General features: G+C 34.8%; 1 protein-coding gene across 6 annotated transcripts; it reads left to right on the top strand.

Annotated features, from left to right (window-relative positions):
• Window positions 1-1,421: 1,421 nt before the first annotated feature.
• tnnt2a (troponin T type 2a (cardiac)) lies at window positions 1,422-22,195 on the top strand. 6 transcript variants are annotated; one of them, XM_015342343.2, is made up of 13 exons: window positions 1,422-1,482; window positions 2,803-2,838; window positions 3,693-3,761; window positions 6,877-6,966; window positions 7,511-7,532; window positions 7,618-7,678; window positions 9,195-9,311; window positions 10,503-10,580; window positions 11,080-11,187; window positions 12,646-12,755; window positions 13,066-13,156; window positions 15,911-15,951; window positions 21,884-22,195. In XM_015342343.2, the coding sequence occupies exons 2-13, from the start codon at window positions 2,823-2,825 to the stop codon at window positions 21,930-21,932; spliced, it is 852 nt and encodes a 283-aa protein (XP_015197829.2). In that variant the 5' UTR covers window positions 1,422-1,482; window positions 2,803-2,822; the 3' UTR covers window positions 21,933-22,195. The 6 variants fall into 6 exon arrangements, with proteins under 6 accessions (XP_015197829.2, XP_069046339.1, XP_069046340.1 ...); XM_069190238.1 differs by having other exon boundaries at window positions 6,937-6,966; XM_069190237.1 differs by lacking the exon at window positions 1,422-1,482 and adding an exon at window positions 1,486-1,505.
• The last annotated feature ends 652 nt before the right edge of the window (window positions 22,196-22,847 follow it).

Genomic DNA, 22,847 nt, shown 5'->3' on the forward strand with positions numbered 1-22,847 from the left:
GTTTTTTATTTGAGAAACATTTTTGCTTTTGGCTTGTAAGATGATGAAAAAGAATTTGCTATTCCAACTCCCCTCATTCAGGTGTATTGCTTGAAATGTAACTATCTGGACCTCTGTAAAAGTTAAGAGGACAAAGCATAGTTCAATAAACTGACGTTATTGGAAAACAAACCTACATTACTGAGACAGTATTTTTAAAAAACAGGACTGAATGCAGAAACATTCAATCCAAAGTCTTGTCAAGCAAACAGATAAAAGCATCAAGTAGCACAGGTACATTAGAGTTCAGTTAGAATGAATGCCAGAAGACATAGTTCTAAGTTATTTAAGACTAGAGCTGGCAACAACAACATACATTATACAGTATTCAAAGAAATACAAGATATAAACTCAAATTACAGTTTTCCTTTGGTCACTCACTCACCTTTGGCCACTTTGGTTTCTCACTGTACAGATCATTAACTAAAGATGTCTGATACAGAGGAAGTTGCAGAGGACTATGAGTAAGTTTTTACACACATAGTGTAAATTGAAAATACTATTTATTTATTGGTGAAAATGTTTTAATAAAGCTCTTCTGATTGCTAAATTATGATCAGTCACCCTAAGAGTAAATCACTATAGCTATTAAGAGATGGTACAGTATGTGCCTCACCTGTAACTGTTCCATTTTAAAGTATACTGATTGTTTTCTGTTTATTTAAACTCATTCAGATGAAGCTCTCTACTATGCCTTAATAAATTTAATTTTGTCTGGTGCCACTTCCAGATTATTGCTATTATCATAATCACATTATGATTACTATACTGTGTGAGATGAAGTCCCATCAACCCAGACAAAACAAGAGGTTTAAAAATAAGGCATTTTCCTGATTTACCTCAGTTGTTATTTTCATTTAGGGCATTTTTTATCATCTTTTTAATGATAAAAAATAAAATAATAATAATAAATATTTGCCAAGACATACAAAACATGATTGTGCAGGTACAGTATTCTTGAAGTAGAGAGATTTAGTTAACAACATAGGATACTTTGAGAAATTTAAGTAATATATTAAAAAAACTGGGCAACTTTAAAACATAACATTGAGAATCGGCGTACTGGAGTGATATTTGACTAGGATATTATTTATATTGTGGTACAGAGAAAACACTAGAAAAAATATTATTATAATATTTAAATAGCAACATTATTGCACTGGAAATCCACTAATAAACCTCTATTTTTGCTTTATCTTACAGGGAACAGGAAGGTAAGATGATGATCATGACGATGATGATGATTATTATTATTATTATGAAAATGTGCAATTTGTGACACGTGAAAGGAAAATGTATATAAATAATTGGGTCTTTGAAGAGTATGTCTTTATTCTTTCTCTAAGTACATGGAACAACTCAAGCTCATCTTCTGATGGACTAGAAATCTTTAACAATTGTTTTCTTTCCTTACATCCTTACCAGAGGAAGAAGCTGCTGAGGGTATGTGCTTCACAGAAAAAGTGGTAAAGTTTAACAATAACAGCTTCTGACTTCACTTGCTGCCTCTAACATGAGATACACAATGGATTGTATGTTTTGTTCTAAACTTTAACATTTTTTTGGTTGTGTTTTCTCTTGGATGACCATATTTTAGCAGTATTTAAAACCATTTTAAGAATAAGGATACATAAACTCAGGCATTATTCCTGGGGTATGAGTCTGGACTTTTTACTAGTTTTACTAGCAGAAAGAACCAACATGTTACTTTTAAACAAGTTACTTTTTTCCTGAAAGTAGTGAAACTTGAAGTAAGTTGCTATCTTAAATAACATATCTGAATTTTTGCTTCCTATATTGATCTTATTTTACTTAGAAATAACAGTTAAACTGTAACTCAGATGTTTCCCAAGTATTCACAGCACAATGTACATCTTCAAATAAATACTGTTACTTAGACAACTGGCACATGTGCATCAAGAATGTTTTTATTTTAACCTTGGCAGTAAGGTAGGAATAAACTCAGCAATGGAATTATGTTTCAGAGGTCTTCAGCTGTCCTTTGTTCCTCTTTACAGCCCCTCCTCAGTGTCTCCTTTGGGGCTTTACCTTTAGCTTCTGAAGCGCTATGACATGGCAGCAGTAGTGGAATAATCTTATCTCAATTTCTATCTTTACTCTGAAGTACCCCTAAGGGAGCAATCCCACACATAAACTCCACCTGTTTTTCATTCATTGAACAGAAATATTGGTGAAGTCTAACAGCTCACAGTATTCTTACAGCTTAGGGACACATTGAACCTATTCTCCTTGAAACGCATTTGAAAGTGCGTTTGGTAGGGATTTGTGATGGCCATTGCTTTGCTCACAGCTAAGGTCAGCTGCCACTTCCCTTCAGAGAAATAGCTGATAGGCACACATTTGTGTTGTTCTGCAGCACTTGCCATTCAGCCCTTCTCTCGAGCTTTATCTTCAGTGCTTTTAGTTATTTATAACTCTAGAAGATATTGAGGCTTGGCCATGGAGTACATACCACTTGTGCTGTGTTTTGAATAAATGTGAATTATCTGCCTTTTAGAACTCTAGAAGGTTTTCAGTATTTCCAATATGTAGGGAAAACATTTCAGGTAGGGATAGGTTGGGTGTCTGGAATCAGTATGGAATTAGGGGATGGAATGGGTAGAAGGCATATAACAAATAATGCCTTTTACTTGAGCAATGAGAGTAACATTAATCAAATGCTAAAGCAAATGCTTTTTGCTGCATGTTGTGTCTGTGTTCACCCTCTGCTGGCTTCTAACTTTCTGCTCTTGCTTTGCACAGAGGAGGAGGTGATAGAAGAGATGGAGGAGGAAGAAGGTAGTATTGCCTATTCAAACATGTGGTGCTGAAGTGCTTCATAACAGTTCGCATGTGTTGCCAGCCCTGATGAAAAAGGTCTATAGGCACCATGTCTTTTAGTGTGTTTTCTGCTGAGCTGAACCTTGTAATATAAAACAACAAGTCTAGACACTTGGTGTGTGAGAAATATAACATCAACTATAATTTTCAGTTATAAACACATCTGTTTTCCGTAGCTCAGTCCTGTTCATCAGAATTCTGGTATTTACTGTAGACCCAGGCAAGAAAAGTTTGTCAGAGAGCTAGACATTCCACTATGTTTAAAGGTTGTTCATTGAAATACAGCTGGGTTTTTTAGATAAAATGGTCAAATTAATGCAGGATACTCCTATTATATTACATACTGTTGATTAAGCATTTAGGATTGTCTGAATCTACCTTGTCAAGCATTTTTCTGTGGTGAAGGTGTGTATCATATTTTTTTTCTAAAGTATTTCCGGTTTAGTCTACAGAAATGTTTTTCTTTATAAAATATCAGATATTCTGTTGAAATCAGTAGTACAGAGTTAGTCTGAAGTTATTAAAATATTATGTAACTAGTAATGTAAAACCTTAAGTAAGGTGGTGTATACTGTACATTCCTGATATAGGGCATTAAATAACTAGATTTAATTAAATAGGGCATTAAATTAAAAAAAATACTACATATCAGAAAAACATATTTTTGACCAGCTAAAATTATTATCAATTCAGAGCTGATATTTTTCACAGTACACTCAAGCAGTATTTCATTATTGAACTGCAAAATCTGAGGGTAAAAACAAGATCTATCAAAAATTAAATTTCTTAAATTGATAATTTTTCTGTTCTAGATGATCAGGCAAGAGCAGAGGATGTTGCAGAGGACCAGGAAGAGGAGAAAGATGCAACTCAGGAGCCAGGTGAGCTAGGGAAGAATGAAGAAAAACTGATTAACAATATGCCAACATACTGTTGAATGTGGGGAATGTGGGCATCTGAAAAGCAAAGTATATACATTTCACAACATGGAAACCAAGGATCTGTGATTCCTTTGGAAGGAACTCGAAAATCCAGCTCAAATGGAAAAGCATGAAATACTTACTTTATCCTTGTAATATTGGAAAGCAAGAATGATTTACCTGTGAGTCTCTGTGAACAGACCATCCATCCATTTTCTAATATATACAGTGTTGCAGGGGACCCAGAATCTATCCCGGCAAGTAATGAACATGCAAGGCAGGACACATCCTGGGGAGGTTGCCAGTCCATCGCAGGGCACACACAAACAGAAACATGCACACATTCAAAAGGGCCACTTTTTCCAGAAGTCAAGTAAGCTACAAATATGTCTTTGGATTGTGGGAGGAAACCAGAGCACCCGGAGGAAACCCATGCAAACACAGGGATAACATATAACCTTCATGTAGATAATGTCACAGGTCCTGAATTGAACCCTGGGCCCCAGTACCGTGAGGCTGCAATGTTAACCACTGCATAACCAGGCAGTACTAGACCATACATGTTAGACATAATGCAAATTAAAAAGTTAATTGCAAACTATAAAATAAATAAATGCAACACATAAACGAGCAAATTGCCAAATGGCACTTTGCAAATGGGAAGTATAGAAACTTTAATTTATATGGCTAATGCTGAAATCCCATAACATTCAGGCTTAGGAAAATAAGGTCAAAATGATCTAATGACAAAAATAAAAAAGAAGATTGTGTAAAGGGCCCAAGTTTCACAATAGAAAAAGAATACAACCGAGCTTCAGGCATGTCATTAGAACTGCCAAGAGGGTAATAGAGTATCGTTGTAGAGGTTACACTAACCAAACAATAAAGAACTGTAAAAACATTTGAACTAGAATGTGTGGTGAGGAAAGCCAAAGAAAGATGTACAAGTAGTAAATTGACTATAAATGTAGAATGGGATAGATGTTTAATTAGTAGAGAATGGACAACAGTTTAAAGATGTTCTGCTTTAAGCACAGATAATTTTTAATGTCTGTAAATATGGAATTGGGGAAAGATGTGCTTGTTAAACTTAATTAAATTATTTAAACTTGAATATCTTGAACAAACAACAAGGACAGTTAATATCTCTAAACCATAAAACACTACATGTTAAGTTTCTCAGAGAGCTTTCTAATCCAAGAGTTGTTGTAATCCAAGGTAATGGCTGTTGTAATCCAAAATAATGTACAGGATGCATGTGGGTTAAAAAAAAAAACCCTGGGCCCTTGAATGGGGCCAGTTTGTGGAGTGTTATACTACAGGGGTCTATATTAAGCCAGTAGCTCTTCCTGATGTACTGTTTATGAAGGTTTTAGGTAGTGATACAATTAATAATAGATTATATGCAGTTTATACCAAAATAACAGGAGAAACACAGAAACAGACACTCAAAATTCTGACACTTGGCAATTAAATTAAATACCGACAAGTGCAAAGTGGTATGCAGTAGGTAGGAAGTCAGAGCATACACTACAGGTATACAGTACAGTATATACCCTTTACATTGTAGGGGTGATTCATATTTGAGGAGTTGTTGGATCTGAAAGGGATCTGGGTATTCATGTAGATTCTTGTAGATTTGTATAGGAAAGCGATAAGAAAAGCTAACAGAAAGCTTCGATATACAACAGTGCAGAATTTAAATCATAGGACAAATTATGTTCAGACTTCAAAATAATTAAATAAAAACTTTAGAGGTTACACCTGGCAATTAAAAGGGAATGTATTCACAACAGAGAAAAGAAAATATGTTTTTTTAACAAGGAGCTGTGGGTTTCTGGATAAAGGTTTCAAAGCCAGAAGGCTGAGACCTAAACTCTATGGACCGTCATAAATGGATGGGCATTTTTTTCATTTACTTAGTTGACTTATTTACTAATCTACAAACTAGATGGGCTTAATAGTCTTCTATCATTTATTTTCTTTCTTATGTCCAAAATTACTTCAAAAATGTAATTATTTCCATATAATGTTATTATATTGTGCAATGCTGAATGTCTGATATTGGTCTTAATGATCTAAACCAAATTAAATTAAATACTATGTCCTATAATGAAGTGATGGTATGTATAGCAAGGGTTTGATATTTGTATGTTATTAATTAAATTTATTAATTGTAAGTGTTTCAAAATTATGTGGTGTGGGGGAGAACTGTGTATAAGTAAGTCATGGTCGGTTTTGATTTTTTAAACTCTAAACTTACAAGTACATTTTAACATTCATCATTTGTCTACATGATGCATTTTTCCTTTATAGAAAAAGTATATACATATTTTCATAATTTTTCTGAATCTGATTTAGACACTAGTTTTATTTTGGTGGACTTGTTTCTGGTATACAATTTCTTCCTCTCTGTGCAGTATCTACAGTATGTTTTGTTCATTTTAATGGGAAATGCATATTATTTTCCACACCCAAACAGGGCGTGTACATATAATCAGTGTAAAGGCAATAAAAATCTAAAGCAGACAGCAACTGCAATACAGTCTCAACACAAGAGGTGACATACTTTCATAAATATGCCCATGAAATAAGATCACTTTATTAGCCATATACAATTTCTTGCATTAGGAATGTATCTTTTCACATACCCCAGCTTACACTCCATGAGACACAGGCAGGGAGAGAGAAGCTTGTAGTCAGAGCACAGGGTCAGCCATTTATACAGCACCCCTGGAACAGCTGGGGTTAAGGGCCTTGCTCAGGGACCCAATGGAATAGGATTCCCCTGCTGGCCATGGGATTTGAACTAGCAACTTTCCAGCCACAGGCACAGATCCTTAGCCACAGTGCCACCACTCCATGCTTCCATTGCCCTGCCATAGTATATATGCTGTCATATTATATTTACTTTGCACAGCAATCATGAAATGCGCTGTGCAGTAAGGTCCTTCTTTGGTAAAAGCAGTTTTATCAAAGTCCAGTTCTTATCAGACATTTGACACTTTTCCTTTGCAAAGTTTTATCTTATCTGCTGCCTATGTTAGTCCCTTCTATTACCAACTCTGGCTCGCAGCTCGGTCAGTCAACATAGTTGAACACAAATACCGGTCACGATGTTCCTTTTTTTCTGAAGATGCTGGAGAAGAACATGAAGAAGGAGAAGGTACTAAAGGAATTTATGAATTTATTTCATTGTGAATTCATTCAACATTACTTCTGAAAGTCAGAAGTGACACTTAGATTTATGAGATTGAGTAGGGTTTGCCTTTGATATCACTTCATACCACAAATCTTTTGTTTTGCTGAGTGCACTGCATTAACACCAGTTTTCTCTTGTTCACATATGATTGTCTAATCATTTCTTGGCAGTTGGCTTTGTAAATCCAAGGAAGAAACTGGTTATTTACACTTATATTCAATCGTTAACTTCTTATTCTTGCATGAGAATATGCTGGTTATTGTATCCAAGAAAATGTATAACCTTTTTATAATAATTTGTATATTGTTATCAATGAAATAAGTATTTATACAGTCACATGCATAAAATGTGTTCAGTAATGTTAAATTAAAAAGCATCCTTGATACTGTAAGTTTATGTCACAGCACAAAGTCTCACCAAAGGAAACCTTCATGAAAATTTAAGCATTAGTGGTTAACAACAATTAATTCTAATGATGTATCATTATTTGTTCTTTCATGAAAATCAGAAGAGGCTAAACCAAGACCCAAGTAAGTATACTGGTAAATTAATATTTTATATTTAACTGTATATTTGGTAGCTTTTGTGTAATGTCATTCTAAATGTGTTTTTCAGGCTATTTATGCCAAACCTTGTGCCTCCCAAAATCCCAGATGGGGAGAAAGTTGACTTTGATGTGAGTAATTCTTCATGTACAGGCTGGACTTTACTAGATGTCTCATGAGGCCATGTATCTACCTTTCATTGCATTTCTAGTATTGATTGAACACTAAGCTGTAGGAAATTAGATATACAGTATATATATACAGAATAACTATTATACAGCCAGGCTGAAATCATGACCTTTACAATAGTGATCTTAAGACAGAAGACCATAGAGAATAAATCCTCTTTTATACAGTATATAAAATATTTACTGATGCACAATGAACATTTTACTTTTGTAGTTTAATGGACACATACAATGTAATTTAAAGATTAAATGGTAAATTCTTTGACTGGTTGTTAGTCTTTGGAATCAGCAAATACTAGTGATGGTGTTTAGTGTACTGTAAATGATATTTGACTGAAAGCAAAACAAAAGACTAAACAATGATAACATTAATTATACTCTTATCTTTATATTCAAAACAATATAATTATATTATGAATGTGTGAAGGTCTGGATGTAAAAAATTATTAAGCCAGTGTTTGTTTTTAATATGTGCAATATCCTGAGTTGCAACCCTTGTGTTTGCAACGTGGTGTCAAATGGACATGTGAAAAGTATTGTAAGAAAACAAAAATTCAGCTTGTAAAAATGCTCCCTTGTTATTGATTGAATAATCAGCAAAGCCTCTAATCCATGAGTAGTGTTCATTTGTGCATTTGTGCAGACCTAAAACAGCCCATATTATATGCAGAAGGAGAAAGCTGGAATTTTTTTTTTATAAAGAGCTAGAGAATGTGATTCAGAATGAGATATTATGGTAAAACTTCATTTGAATGTTCTTGTATAATGGCTTCATAATCCCTCCCTTCATAGTGGCTACACAGTACATTATAATCACATGCATAATGCTTAATAGAAACGTGCAAATGACATAATTTGCATAAGAGGTCTTGACATTTTTGCATCAAATAGTATCAAGCACTGAAATGATAACTATACAATAAATTACAGTATCATATTATTAGAGTAAATATTACGTATTATACCATATTAATTAGACATTTTTGCATATTAGGCCTTAATTTCAGACATTCAAGCTCAAACTAGATTGTGAATCATGGTTACTTGGTAAGCAGTTTTCAAACACACTTTACATGTCAAGTTTCAACAAGACTTAAGTGCACCTGAGGAAAGGCAGATTAAATGTCTTTTATATTGACATAAAGGTTAAGAAGCCGAAAAACTGTCAAACCAATTCACTGCATATCTGGCACTCAATTCAAAGCACTTATGAGAAGTTAATTAATATACAGTATAAAAAACTGAAAATGTTTATGCCAACTTGCAGTGCAAAACATACAATCACCAGACTGAAAAAGACAGAGCTAATAAGAAATAACAAAAACCACATAGCTGTAGGGTATGTCCACACATTTTGTGAGAATTATAGACTACAGAATATTGTCAATGTCTGATTAAGTAATCTTAAGCACTGTTAAAGAAAAATGTAGCATTTAACCTACTTGCTGATACTTTTCAGGATATCCACCGCAAGCGCATGGAGAAAGATTTAAATGAGCTGCAGCAGCTCATTGAGGCTCATTTCGAGAACCGCAAGAAAGAGGAAGAAGAACTCATCAGCCTAAAGGAAAGGATTGTGAGTAGCACTCACACGGCCGAGAGATCAAATCTAACAAAAACAAAAGGGAATTTTCAAGATTACGTCATATCTATGAATGTGGTTTTTAAAACATTTGGTCCTGTTTTTTGTCTTCACATTCTGTTTTGTAAATGCTAATTAGTCTTTATACAATACTATAAAGTAATCAAAGGATTTTTCTTGTTGTTTTACCTGTAGCCTACAACTGCAAGAGAAAATCTATATTTCATTATATATTTTGAAATAATTGTTCATTCAATCAAAATTTGATTTATCTGTACAACACCCTTTGCAATAAAAAAGGTCTAAGACAATAGGCTTTATGAGTTTTAGGCAATTATTTTTCTTAAGACTAAAAACGAAAAAATAATTAAAATGAGTTGTGACCAATTGTATTTTAACATTTTTGCATTTTATATTTTTAGAAGACATGTCAGTAATATCACATTTCTGTCAAATTCATTTTAATTAGAAAGTAACAATCACCATTTTCACAGCTTTAAAAATATGTAGCATTAACAACTTTGACCACCAGCATGAAGCGAACAGAACTATATTTCTATTACTATATACAGGAGCGCAGAGCACAAACAAACTAAGGAACTTTCTAAATGGTTCTGCACAACAGGGTATGCTAGGAAGCCTTAATATGAATGCTCCTCCGCTGGACTATTCTAGGTGGGGAAAGTCACTAACACCCTGCCAAATGTCAGGTCGAGAAGAGGTGACTGATTCGCTATGAAGCTCACTCCAAAGTAATTGAATTGCCGGGGTGACCCCACCTTCAGTTTGCTCACTGGGGGAAGTTATGCTCACTGACTTTTCTTTGGACAGTACATGACATAATCCCTATTTATCAATTACATGCAATGTATTTTGTATGGAATTCTTCAAAGTCTCTTACTCTAGGGAAGAATTTGTTCATTGCAAAATTTATAGTACGAGACATTTTTTAAAATAAACTTGTAAACGTCTTTACCCACACATATTTATACATATTTTTCTTAAATATTGGTTTATCATTTTAATTTCATTTGGATCAAAACAACAAAAAAATATTTTTACATTGAAATAAAAAGACTGAAAATGATTAAAAGCTGATAAAAAGATGTAGCACAGTTTTCTGTTCCAATTCTTAAACAGTATAGTAAAGCATTTTTATTTCTGACTGCTTTCCCCTTTTGGTAGGAGCATCGTCGCTCTGAAAGAGCTGAGCAGCAGAGGATTCGCAGTGAGAGAGAGAAAGAGAGACAGAACAGGGTGGCTGTAAGTGCATTGGTTTTACTAATCAAAACCACAACACACTTTTTAAAAAATTATCTACTTCACCACATATTACTTTATGTCAGGTCTGGGTCAGATAAATCTGGTCTGGATATCACTTACAATTATTTTTATTCTGTCTGATCATTATGAATATTACAAAATAAAAATTCCATTGGTCAAAATGATCTATTTTTCAGCCAATAATGATTTAACATTTTAAAATCTCCCTAAATTAATTGTGATCACAGATTTTGAGGTTGCAAAAGACAATAAGTGATTGCTCATTGAGCACACGTACTGTATGAGCTTGGTCAGTCTATTGGTCAGTTTTGCGGTCTTAAGTGACCATCACAGTTAACTCTAAATATGTCTTATTGTGTTGCTAGCAATGCAGATATGAATATATATATATAGTATACTGTTCTATGTACTGAAAACAGCATATTATATACTGCAAACAAATCTATGAATACATGAGATTTTACATAGACCTTTTCAGGAGGAAAAGGCAAGGAAGGAGGAAGAGGAGGCAAAGAAGAGAGCAGAAGAAGATGCTAAGAAGAAGAAAAACCTCACAAATATTCATTTTGGTGGTTACCTTCAAAAGGTAAAAACATTTGCACTGCTATACAAGTCTTAGACCTCTTATGCATCAGGAATTACTGAACAAGATCACTGAGATAACTTTTATCACTGGCTTTGAGGAATGTGAATACTTATACCAGGTATACTTAGTCTTCTCTTTCTTTTTACCTATGTTATAGTTTGGATAAGAATCCAAGCTTCTCATTTAGCTATCTTTAATTCAAACTGATCAATATCTTCACAAACTTCACTCAGCAACCTGAGGTACACTACTACTATAAACAATATTAGAAACCAATATAAAATGAAACTGTAGTAATATTTACACATTTAGTCAATAGATGTATTTGCAGTGTTTTTCATAATTAACACCATTTATTTTTCTCTACACATTTATTAAGCTAAAGGTCTGTTATTTTCACTGCAATATGCAAGTCTATTGAAATGAACTTTTTACTTTAAGGGATAGGATGGAAAAAAAGTGATTAGCATTGTTGCCTCACAGTACTGGGTTCAGTTCCAGATCTGGGATGTTATCTATGGAGGGCTGGTACAGTATATTCTCCTCATTTTTGCCTGAGTGTCCAAAGATATACTGGTATGTTAATTGGCTTCTGGGAAGATTGCCCCTGGTGTGTCTGTTTGTGTACCCTGTGATGGACTAGTGTCCCATTCAGGGTATATCCTGCCTTGCACCTGTTATTGCTGGGAGAGGCTCCAGCTCATTCATGACCCTGTGTTTGATAAAGCATTTAGAAAATCAATGGACAGATGTTAATTTTAAATAAAATAGCAACAATTATAACAACAATATATCCAATTTTTGTAAACAAAAAACAAAATGGTTTTAATAAATATATCATAATTGTTTCCACGTAGCACAATTACATGATAAAGAAAGGCATTGAAAAAAACTAAAAAAGACTGCAGTGGTGCATATGTTATCTTATTCATGGAGGTCACATTGTGGTGACTGTCAATAAAGCCTAAAAATTACTTCTGTAACATTTAGTACCAAAAGGTGCAAATCCAAGAACAGAAACAGATTAATTTTCTTTATCTTCTTGTTTTTTGTTTCACATTTCTCATTCTTTCTAAGTGATTCCTATTATATTTTTATTTCTAATGATTTATTACTGGCTTTATCTTATTGGGAACAGGAAGCTAAGTATAATTATTGCAAATTCTGTAAAAGGCAATATTCAATCTCACAGCTACTGTACACATTTATGTCTTTGGTAAATAATTATATAAAACATTGTTGTGTAAAATGAGAGAAACATAAAGCAAACATATCCCTTCAAATTATCTTCACCTTAGGGTTTCATTTAGCTTCCAGTATTTAATTGCTAAGAAAAACAGGCGAAATTCCAGTTTTTGTTAGATGGGGGGATTAAATTTCGATTGCCTTGAGTTGAAAAATACCTTTGTCAGGTCAAATATGATGTGAAGTCATGGTTTTGAACTGGTATCACTGCAGACTGAGAGGCGGGTCGGAAAGAAACAGACCGAGAGAGAGAAAAAGAAGAAAATCCTCAATGATCGAAGAAAGCCACTGAATATCGACAACCTCAGTGAAGACAAACTAAAGTAAGCGTGTTTCTCATTGAGCAAATACTTTCTGTTTTTTTCTGTTTTTCAAAGTATTGTGCTCCAGGGCAAATATTATATCAATAATTTTAGTATTTGAAGTTTCAAATCTAATAACATACAATTTAGGAAAGAAGAAGAGAATCAAAATACATATTTTGATTTTAAAATTCGATTTTTCTATTAATGAAACTCTGATTTCTGAAAAAAGAATGAATATATTGTACTCCAGCAAAGTTTTGAAAGTGTTTATTTAAGCAACGAGTTTCATCTTGAAGTTTACAGTTTGAATAAAATCTCATTCCTTCAGGGATAAAGCTAAGGAACTCTGGAAGTGGATGCACCAGCTGGAGGCAGAGAAGTTTGACCTGCAGTACAAATTTAAGAAGCAGAAATATGAAGTAAGTGCAGATTATGGTATAGGTTTGGACCCTTGAATTGGAATTATTTTTTTACTTTTTTATGAGTCTTATTAAAGGCATCCAACTAGAGGACTACAGGTTTATCTAGTTTTTAATCTGTATGAATCCATGATTGCTATATTAATAATAATAATAATAATTGCTTACACTTATATAGCATTTTTCTGGATACTCCACTCAAAGCGCTTTACAGGTAATGGGGACTCCCCTCCAACACCACCAATGTGCAGCACCCAACTATTTTATTGTAAAATACTCATTATTTTTAGGTCTTACTAGTGATGCTTTAACACACACACACACACACAGACTAAAATCTGTAGTTTTGCAGAACCAAGGCTTTTTCACCTTTATACATTATGCAAAAAAAGTAAACAACTACTATAATGCATTTTGTGAACCAAAAAATGACAGGACAAGAGCAATAAAATGCTCGCAGTTTTATGCTGTCCCTTTTGGTGGGGATTTCATATCAAGAGGACTTTAATGATGAGAAGACATCATTAAAACTGTTTGAAAAAAGCTACTGCTAGTTAGAATTTGAACTTTTTTTGCTGTCATTAATAATAATATTTCCTTACACTTACATACAGTAGTGCTTTCCTGGACTTTTTGTCAGGTATTGAGGATTCCCCTCCACCACCAGTGTGTAGCACCCATCTGGATGATTGCCACACATCAGCTATCAGTGGGAAGGAGAACATAATAATTATGCCAATTCATAGATAGGAATTACTAGGAGGCCATGATTGGTAATAGCCAGGAGGAAATTTGGCCAGGACACTGGGGTAACACACCTATTCTTTTTAAGAAAAGCCCTGAGATTTTTAAATTGAATGATTAAATACTGGTTGGCGGGGCTATGATAGCCCTGGCCAGATAGTATGGAGATAAGTGAGCTTGGCACTGGAACCAATGGACTTGGAGCTCAATCATTGCAATGAACGATGAGCCCAACAGTGGCTGGGACCAGTCAAAAAGCTCCTGGAAGAAAGGGAGGACTAAAGGAGAAAGGAAAGGGGAGAGATCTGGAGCTGTACTTAGCTGCAGGGTGATATAGAAGGAGGAGAAGTCCAGCAAGAAGGCCGGTCAGGACGCTCATGTTGGGGATGGACCACTAGAAGGTGTGGCAATGCCAGACTATATGGAATGTGTGCTCTTTGGGGCTTCTACTCCCTAGATCAGGCCAGTGCACCATCAAGACGTCAGAGCCATGACCAAGCTGCAAGTGTCAACTGCTGAGTCCAAAAGGATCCTGGTCTCTGATCCTCTCATGACTGCCTGAAGTCACCCTGGCCAAAACAGTCACCGGCAGAGCTCCCAGACGAACCCAGGGGAATGGAATTCCATGAACAAGGAAAGCTCCACTGTTGAAGGTGGACCTGAAGAAAGAAATAAAAGAAAAAAAAGAGGAAGTGAAATGGTAAAAAGGAAATTAAGGGGAGCTCCGAGGTCCAGAACTGCACATACCCCCAAAGTACATTGGAAGGCGGAGAGGTCCATGAAGGATGCCAGGAGGGTCACTCACACAAGGGCAGTCTAAGGGAGGTGCCCTAATTCCACATTGTACAGTACATATGCACTAAAGGGGGTCTCCACCCGAGACAAGGCCACCGTGAGCCATCAAGGCACACTCAAGACTGAGCTGGATGTGTCAACCATTAAGACTGGGTCCTCTGAGGGCTAATGGTTTCTGTTCCTCTTGTGGCTGCCAGATAGATCCCAGAGAACGGAAGCCCAGGAACAAGGTAGGCTCTGCTGGGAAGCAGGAAGGTGGGCGTGGAAGAGAGAAAAGAAAAAGAAGGCGAAACATTGATATGGGAAGAAGGCTAGGTATGTTTGAGGTATCCCGAGAACAGATGAAGATGCCAGGTGGAGCTCGGACTGAAGACCTTCCAGCAGCGGGGTGGAAACAGTCAGAGATGAGTCCTGGGATTCTGGAAAAGTGAAGCTGCTCAAAGATGAAGCCAGGTTAACGGCAAGACTGGGACAGCAGAAGAGAAGTTCCAGGCAGGAGTAGACTGGTTGAAGTTGAAGTGAAGTTCCTGAGAGAAAACGCTGGAGGGTGGAGTGGAAGGCAGTGCTTCTGAACTATGTATAGGGGAAGGGATAATGGCATAATTGTAGTCCTGATTGGTGATTAGGAGAACAGGCCAAAATAAGGTGTGATCGCAAGCTAGAAGCCATGGAAAACCGTGAGACACTTAGATTTCTCCATTGATGATTAACCACCTGATTCTTATTACCCCTTAATTGTGCTAAGTAAACTGGGGTTTCATTTATTATTTCACTTATATGGATTCTTATTTATTTTTTCTACTTCATACACAAACTGTATCAAAAACATTTAATTGATAAAATATACAGTATTTTGGCTATTTATGAAATGACTACATTTAATTAAACAATGGTAAAATGGCATGAAATACCATTCAAAGGTGACATAAATATATTGGGAGTGCACAAGCTTAATTTCTGCACTATAAAGAATTTTTTTGGCATTATCATGCTTGTTTGTATTTAAATAACAGTTAATATTTAAAATGTCATGGAAAATCAGGTGACATACGTCCTTAAAAAGATTAAATTCATATTTAGTTTGGATTTTGCTAGCTGTAATACAATATGTCAAGCAATATAACTTTCTGTTACTGTACATGTATCTGTTGCAAATGCACTGCAATATGCTCCTATAATAAGCAAGATATAATTGTTTTTTTTAATCATTTCCAGATTAATGTCCTGAGAAATCGAGTTAGTGACCACCAGAATGTGTAAGTATTTTCACCCAGCCTTCAGTCACCAGAGACACAGAGGCACAGTAGTGATGTTTTATATGAGCCCACTCCCATGTCTGAATAAATTATCCCCTGCACCCATGGCCCAACACACATCAACCTCTTGAAAACTAACTAAAGTATGGAAAGCATTGTCTGGCAGTACAAAGATGAAACGGGTGTACAGTGCACTCGAAAGGATATATAGGATATTAGCCTATTTGTTTGTTTATTATAACCAATGGAAACCTTTCATACAACACCTGTTGTACTTCCTACTATATTGTCCAGATATTTCTAATTTGAACGTGCTTTATGTCATGATTTGACTGAGAATTGGATTCCCTAGCTAGTGAATCTTGCTGGGGTTGGGTGGACTTCAGATCAACCAGTCTCTGGCTTTTGCGTTTTTTCTGTTACACCTGCTTACTAAAGTGTGTCCTGCACATTCTGTATCTTACTTACATGTCTTCGGTGTTACTTCCAGAAATTACTTCAGTGACATACAGTCTGAGACTTCAGATGTCTTATTGAAAATTATGTATATTTTTGTCATATTTTGAAACTTTTCTTTGTCTTTTAAAGATGCATAATTACAGTACATACAATATGCGATCTTAATGAAATAAACAAGAAAGTCCTTTATTTTACTGCAATTACAAAGCTAACATCACCTATTATAAATCACAAAAATGTTAACCTTTAAGAAATGTTATTTATTTGTATTTTACTTTAACATAAACATGGAATTGCCAGGGGCATCTATTAATTCTCTGGACTCTTCCCAAGAGAGAAACACAACTTGTCACATATTATTTCTCTTTCATAACTAACTGATTATATTGTGTCAGTTCACTACTAATTCATGACAGATACTGACAGTCATAACTTTAAACCAGTTACTGTATAAGGCCCATAACAGTTCGCAAGTCTCACAGTTGCCGTAAATTATCTTCTTCTTGCATACTAATGGGTTAGACATTTTTATTTTAAAGAATTTCTTCAAATGAATTAGACCTAACATAAAAGAGGAAACAAAATCTGAGGTAAAAAATCTCAGAAAAACAATCAAACATAATTTTGGCTTCAAGGAAGTGCGTGCAGATATTCTAGTTTTAAAAGAAGCTGATGTGGTGTATTTTATACATTTAGAAATTGGAAGCCCCATACTAAAACAAAGGCAATACAAGTATACTTACAGTATAACTTTAAAAAAGCACTACTACACAGGTACAATAACATCTTTCTAAGGAAAGGTGCTTCAATGAGTAATTGAGAGCTAATAATTCACCTTAATAAAACATGTTAAGACAAAAATCTAATGTTTAAGAACTAACAATAAATTGTAGTTTTTGTTTCATTTCATTAACTGCTTTGCTTTGCTTTTTAACGGCCTTCTCCTTCATGCTTGGTTTTCATGGCACATAGAAAAAGGTGAGCGATTATTATTTTTTTGGATACCAAAACTGTCCACTTTGAAATGCCCATACAACACTGTAAAGATAAGAATTTATTGTGTTCATACTAAGATTGCAGATCTCCTCATAATGTTTCTATTAACGTAAAGTATTTTATCAAGATTTAAAAATAACCAGAAGAACATAGAAACATTTCAAATGAGAAGAGGCCAGTTGACCCAAGCAGTATATTTTGAAGTTAGTATCACTCACTCAATAGTAGCTTCTCTGCATTGTTACACTGTTATTAAAAATAAATAATAACATTTATTATAATACATAAAACATATATATTTATAAAACGTGATTTATAACATAAATAATAGTAAGGGATACAAAGTAAAAAACACATCCATTTAATGGTTTAAATATGACAATGTATTTGCATGTGGAAAAACAAAAACTTACCTGAAATGCCAGCTACATAATGGAAGACAGGTTTTTGGAGGCTTCTGTCATTTCTACAGTTTACCTCCTGAGCAGGCAGCAGTTGCATTAATCTATGCTCTTTTGAAGCAGTTGGGATTTGTCATGACTTGCAAACCTTCCTAAAGCCTTTTTTACAATTGCTGAACATTTTTTGGTTTAAAGCTTTGCAAGAAATTTCATCTTAATAAGTGGGTGGAACTAGTGTTTTTTAGCTATAGTATCCCACAAAATATTTGTCAACACTGTGCTTGTAATTCAGAGGGGTAAACGTTTTTCTCCAAACTTCCTGATGACTTCTCTACCTTTTGTTTTTAATGGAGCTACTGAAAACCATACTTTTCTTAGTGAACCATACTAGTACCTAGTTCTGATCCTTGATGTTTTGTTCTCCACAGCTTGTTGTTGATCTCCCTCATTTTTGTCAGTAGGCCCAAATGTTTTTCTTGGCTAAAAAATGCTCTAAACTCTTGAATGCAAACATTAATGACTGACATTAGGAAATGACAATCTCTGTTGTCTTCATCTGAAGTTTGGTTTTCTATAGCTAGTCAAATGTATTGTCACATGACCTGGTTTAATTACTAAGTTCATTCTCCAACACGATTAATTCACCAACACCCCAGGGTAAAGCGAAAGAATGGGAAAAAAGGGAGTGATCATATTCTTGCACCATCTACACTGCTTCCCATATGTGCTTTCCACTCGCATAGTGTTTCATCTGCAACTGGTAATCTACTCTTGTCTCTGAAAGAAAAACCAAAATCCGATATATGTATTGTGTTCCCTATTTATTTATTTGTCATTAACAATATAGCACAGATGCTGCCAAAACTGTATAACTAAACAACATTTTCAATAACACAATATACAGTTTAATGAAATTATATTTTAATTCCATTACGTTACAGGCATATAGTTTATTAAATACAATACTTCTGCTACAACTTGCCCTGCGATGGACTGGCACCCCGTCCACGGTGCACCCTGCCTTGAGCTCGTTGCTTGCTGGGTAGGCTCTGGCTTCCCATGAGACTATATGATATAAAGCGGTTTGGAAATTACATCATATGACTTTTGCTACAATATGTACCAATGGCAGATGGAATGGCACTATGCCATATCTTTTTTTGATGACCCATGACATCTCAGCTGGTCATCCACTTCATATGCAGGATTTTGAATTGGACTCAGGGAAACTAGTTGCCACTAGTTTTACTGGCCAGAATCTATGCAAGTATCATATGCTGTTTGGGCAATAGTGGGCAATTGGGACACAACTTTGTGATGATATGACACTTAAAAATAAAGCATTTGCATAGCATTATATAGCTAATTTATTTCTTTACACTCTTACTTGCATAAAAATGGGCCTGAAGTATAAAGAAATTGAACAGAACACAGAGCACCAAGCTTTGCTGCATCACTGATGCTTCTTGTGTAGATTTGATTACAATGCCTGGACAGCATGACTGACAGAAGATAATCAATCCTGTATAAAAAATTAAAATAAATTATAGTGTAGATTGGTATTAAGAAGACATTTGAAATTATGTGGGTAAAAAACTGCACAGGGTATGAGGTACACAGTTTTCTAATCATTCATTGCAGTTGTCAGGTTTGTCAAGGTAAGTCTATAGCAAAAAAGCTAAGTCATAGATTTTATACTGACAGATACTGGACCCTATTCCACTGTTACCCCTTCACTATCTTTACATGTTATGTCCTTCTTAAAAAGAAAAACAAACACAAGGAAGTTGAAAAGTATTTCATCTGTCAGCCTGCCAAACTTGAAGGGTCTTGTTAAGATTGTCTTTTCCCTTCACGAAAATAGTGCAGACAGTTTAGCTGTTCAGAAAATATTTTTATGAATGTGGCCCATTGTTTTGTATCCTTAAGGATTTAAAAAGATCAGCTTCACACAAAGCATACTGTAATCTATTAATTGAATGTCATGCACATGATTTGAAGAACAGTATAAGTATCATTAAAGGAAGAAAAACACCATTACTAAATATTAGATTAAGTCAGGAAGAGCCAAGTAAACTATGATCCCTGATCTTACTATAATTTCAAAATTAATAGTTGTATGAAACTCACAAATGAGCAATAAATAAACTTTAATTATACGTTTGCACAAATATATCATCAGGACAGAATAGTGAACACATGGTATTGTTACTTAACTGGCAGTGATATGTCATCCTACAGAGAATTAAACTAAATAAACTTACCTCATTTTGTTACATCAAACTTTGTGGTCATGACAAAATGAAGTGGCAATTAATATTTTTTTTTATAAACAACTTGTTCCAAAAACTCAAAGCAAAATCAAACAAAGACAAAAATAGACAAAAGGACAGAAAAATGGAAAGATCATAATTCAATAATTATTCAAACCCTTACCTGTGGTAAACCAACAATAATTTAGGTGACAAAAGTAACATAACAAGCTTCAAAATTAGTTGAAGGGCCTATGTCTGTGTGCAATAATAGTGATTTTCCTTTTTTATTGTATAATGTTAGCATGCCCAAAGGGGTTGGGCAGCCAGTTGACCTTGGATCCCTAGAGGTTTTTGGTTCCTTTCCACTGATGTCTTCTGGTCTTTTCTGTTCTGTATTCAGAACATGTTTGGTCACTTTCTTTGTTAAGCGCCTTGGGGCAACCATGTGAAACGATTGAATTGATTCACATGATTTCAGAATACAGTAAATTTACCTGCCTCTGTAAGGTACCTTAGTCAGGTAATGAATTTAAATCAATTTAAATTCAACCTTAAAGACCAAAGAGCTTTCAAAACAACTAAGGACTAAAGATGTAGAAAGGCAAAAATCAGCAGATCAGAATCAGTTTTGAAAGACACTGAATGTCGCTTTGAGTATGGTGAAGTTGATCATAAAAAGGTGTATAGCCACCTGCTAGGTGAGGCTACTAAGGCAGGAGAGAGCATCCAGCCAAGAAGTCAACTGGTTAAGGAAGCCACTGTGAAGCCAAAAGTGACTTTGAAAAACTGCAGAGTTCAATTGCTGAGATTTGAGAAATTCTCACAGAGCCTCTGTGGCAGAGTGGCAGGAAAGCCATTACTGAAAAAATCGTCTCAAATCCTGCAAGGAGCTTGCAACAAATTATTTAAGTGAAACTGCAAACATATAACAAATTTTATTTGTGATCAGATATGACAACATTAAAACTTTTTGGTGTAAATGCATAATGGTACATCTAGAGCAAACAACACAGCATATCATCCAATCAATGCCATCCCTACTGTTAAGCATGGTTGGGGCAGTATTATGTTATTGGGCTGGTTTTCATCAAAAGGGATGGGCTTGTCAAGGCTCATTGGAAGATGTACTGAACACAATGTAGGTCATTATTAGAGGAAAGCCCGCTACAGGTTCCCAGACATTAAATTAGGATCAAGGTTTACCTTTAAACAATAAAATTACTCAAAGTACACGCCAAGTCTAGAGTGGCTTAAGGACAAGAAAGTTAATGTCTTTGAGTAGTCATGTAAAAGGTGTGAGTTGAATCCTATTGAAAATCTGTGGAAAACGGGAAAAAAATGTCTGTTCAGTAAGTTATGCCCAAGGAACTTGAGAGTTCTTAATCAAATTTACCAAGAAAAATGGGCAAAGATTGCACCACACCTGTGTACAAAATTGGTAGAAACATACCCAAAAAGACTAGTAAATATTAAGTCTATTGATCTGAATATATAATACAATCAACACATTTGATTGTAAATTTTTGCTGACATTTATTGCAACTTATTTTACCCTTAGATAAAATTTAGTCTGAGGATTAAGATTTTGAATACAAAATAATATACAGTATATGCATCATTTTGTAATGTCATAACAAAAAAGGTATGGGTTCTTCTATAAATTTGGTCTTGACTGGATACATTTTGAGGTGACAGAGAATCTGTTTCAAAAGTTATGGCATTTTAAATTCTCTTCAAACATTCTCTTCCAGCTGTAAAGTGACCAAAATTTAGGCTATTGTATCCTCCTGCTGCTTTGGTAACATGCTGTTTTTTATGCAGCTCTAAAGGTGGAAGAACGAAAACTAAAGTTGGTGGCCGATGGAAATAGTTGGATGGGAATTTAAAACCTGGATGCTTCATGGAAATGTCTCCCACACATTCAACCAAGAGTGATTCACAGCCTTCAAACTCACCTGTTGGTCTGGTTTTAGAGAATGGGTTGTAATTTGCTGTTTAAAGTGCACTTGCTTTGCAGCTTTATACTAGTTGTAATATTGTGCATGTGAATGCTTAGTGTGAGATATTGTTTTCTTTTTTTCTGATATGTATTCTTTTCTGTATATAAATAAAGACTGTATGCTTTGGACTGAACTTGTTTTTTATCAGGATTTTTTAAGAAAAAATCAAGACCTCTATCATAAAGTTTATGTGAAATCAAATATTGTTTAATCATATAGTCTTTTATGTTCTGTCTCTTCATTATCAATATTATTCTTATTCCTGTTAAGGGTCATAGCAACTTGGAGCCTGTCCCAGAAATATAGGGTATACGGTGGAGTTACACTCAGTATTCTATTCCATTTCAGGGCTCACACACACTTACAAGTACATACACAATTTAAAAACACCATTTATTTTAGTCAGAATCTCTCTGAGAGGTGGGAGTAGACTGGAGCACCCAAAGAAAAAATACAGTATATGGACATGATGAGAGCATGAAACTCCACACATACAAGATAGAATTTGAATCAGGACCCAAGAGCTGTCAGGTAGTAATACTTACTGTAATGCCACTGTACCACTCACATTTATGATCTTGCAAAGATAATAAACTAAGGGATTCATGATTCATTCTGAATGCAAAGATGTTCTTTTAATTAAACAAAAAATATTAACTTGTCAACTTGTCATCATCAATTACCACTACAAATTGCTACAAAAACCAACAAAAATCTTTGTAATTGACACATTCATTTCTGACAATGTTGTTAGCTTCACCATGTGCTCTGACTCTATTAGGGTA

The sequence above is a fragment of the Lepisosteus oculatus genome, chromosome 5, assembly GCF_040954835.1.
Source record: "Lepisosteus oculatus isolate fLepOcu1 chromosome 5, fLepOcu1.hap2, whole genome shotgun sequence".
Classification (NCBI taxonomy): Eukaryota; Metazoa; Chordata; class Actinopteri; order Semionotiformes; family Lepisosteidae; genus Lepisosteus; species Lepisosteus oculatus.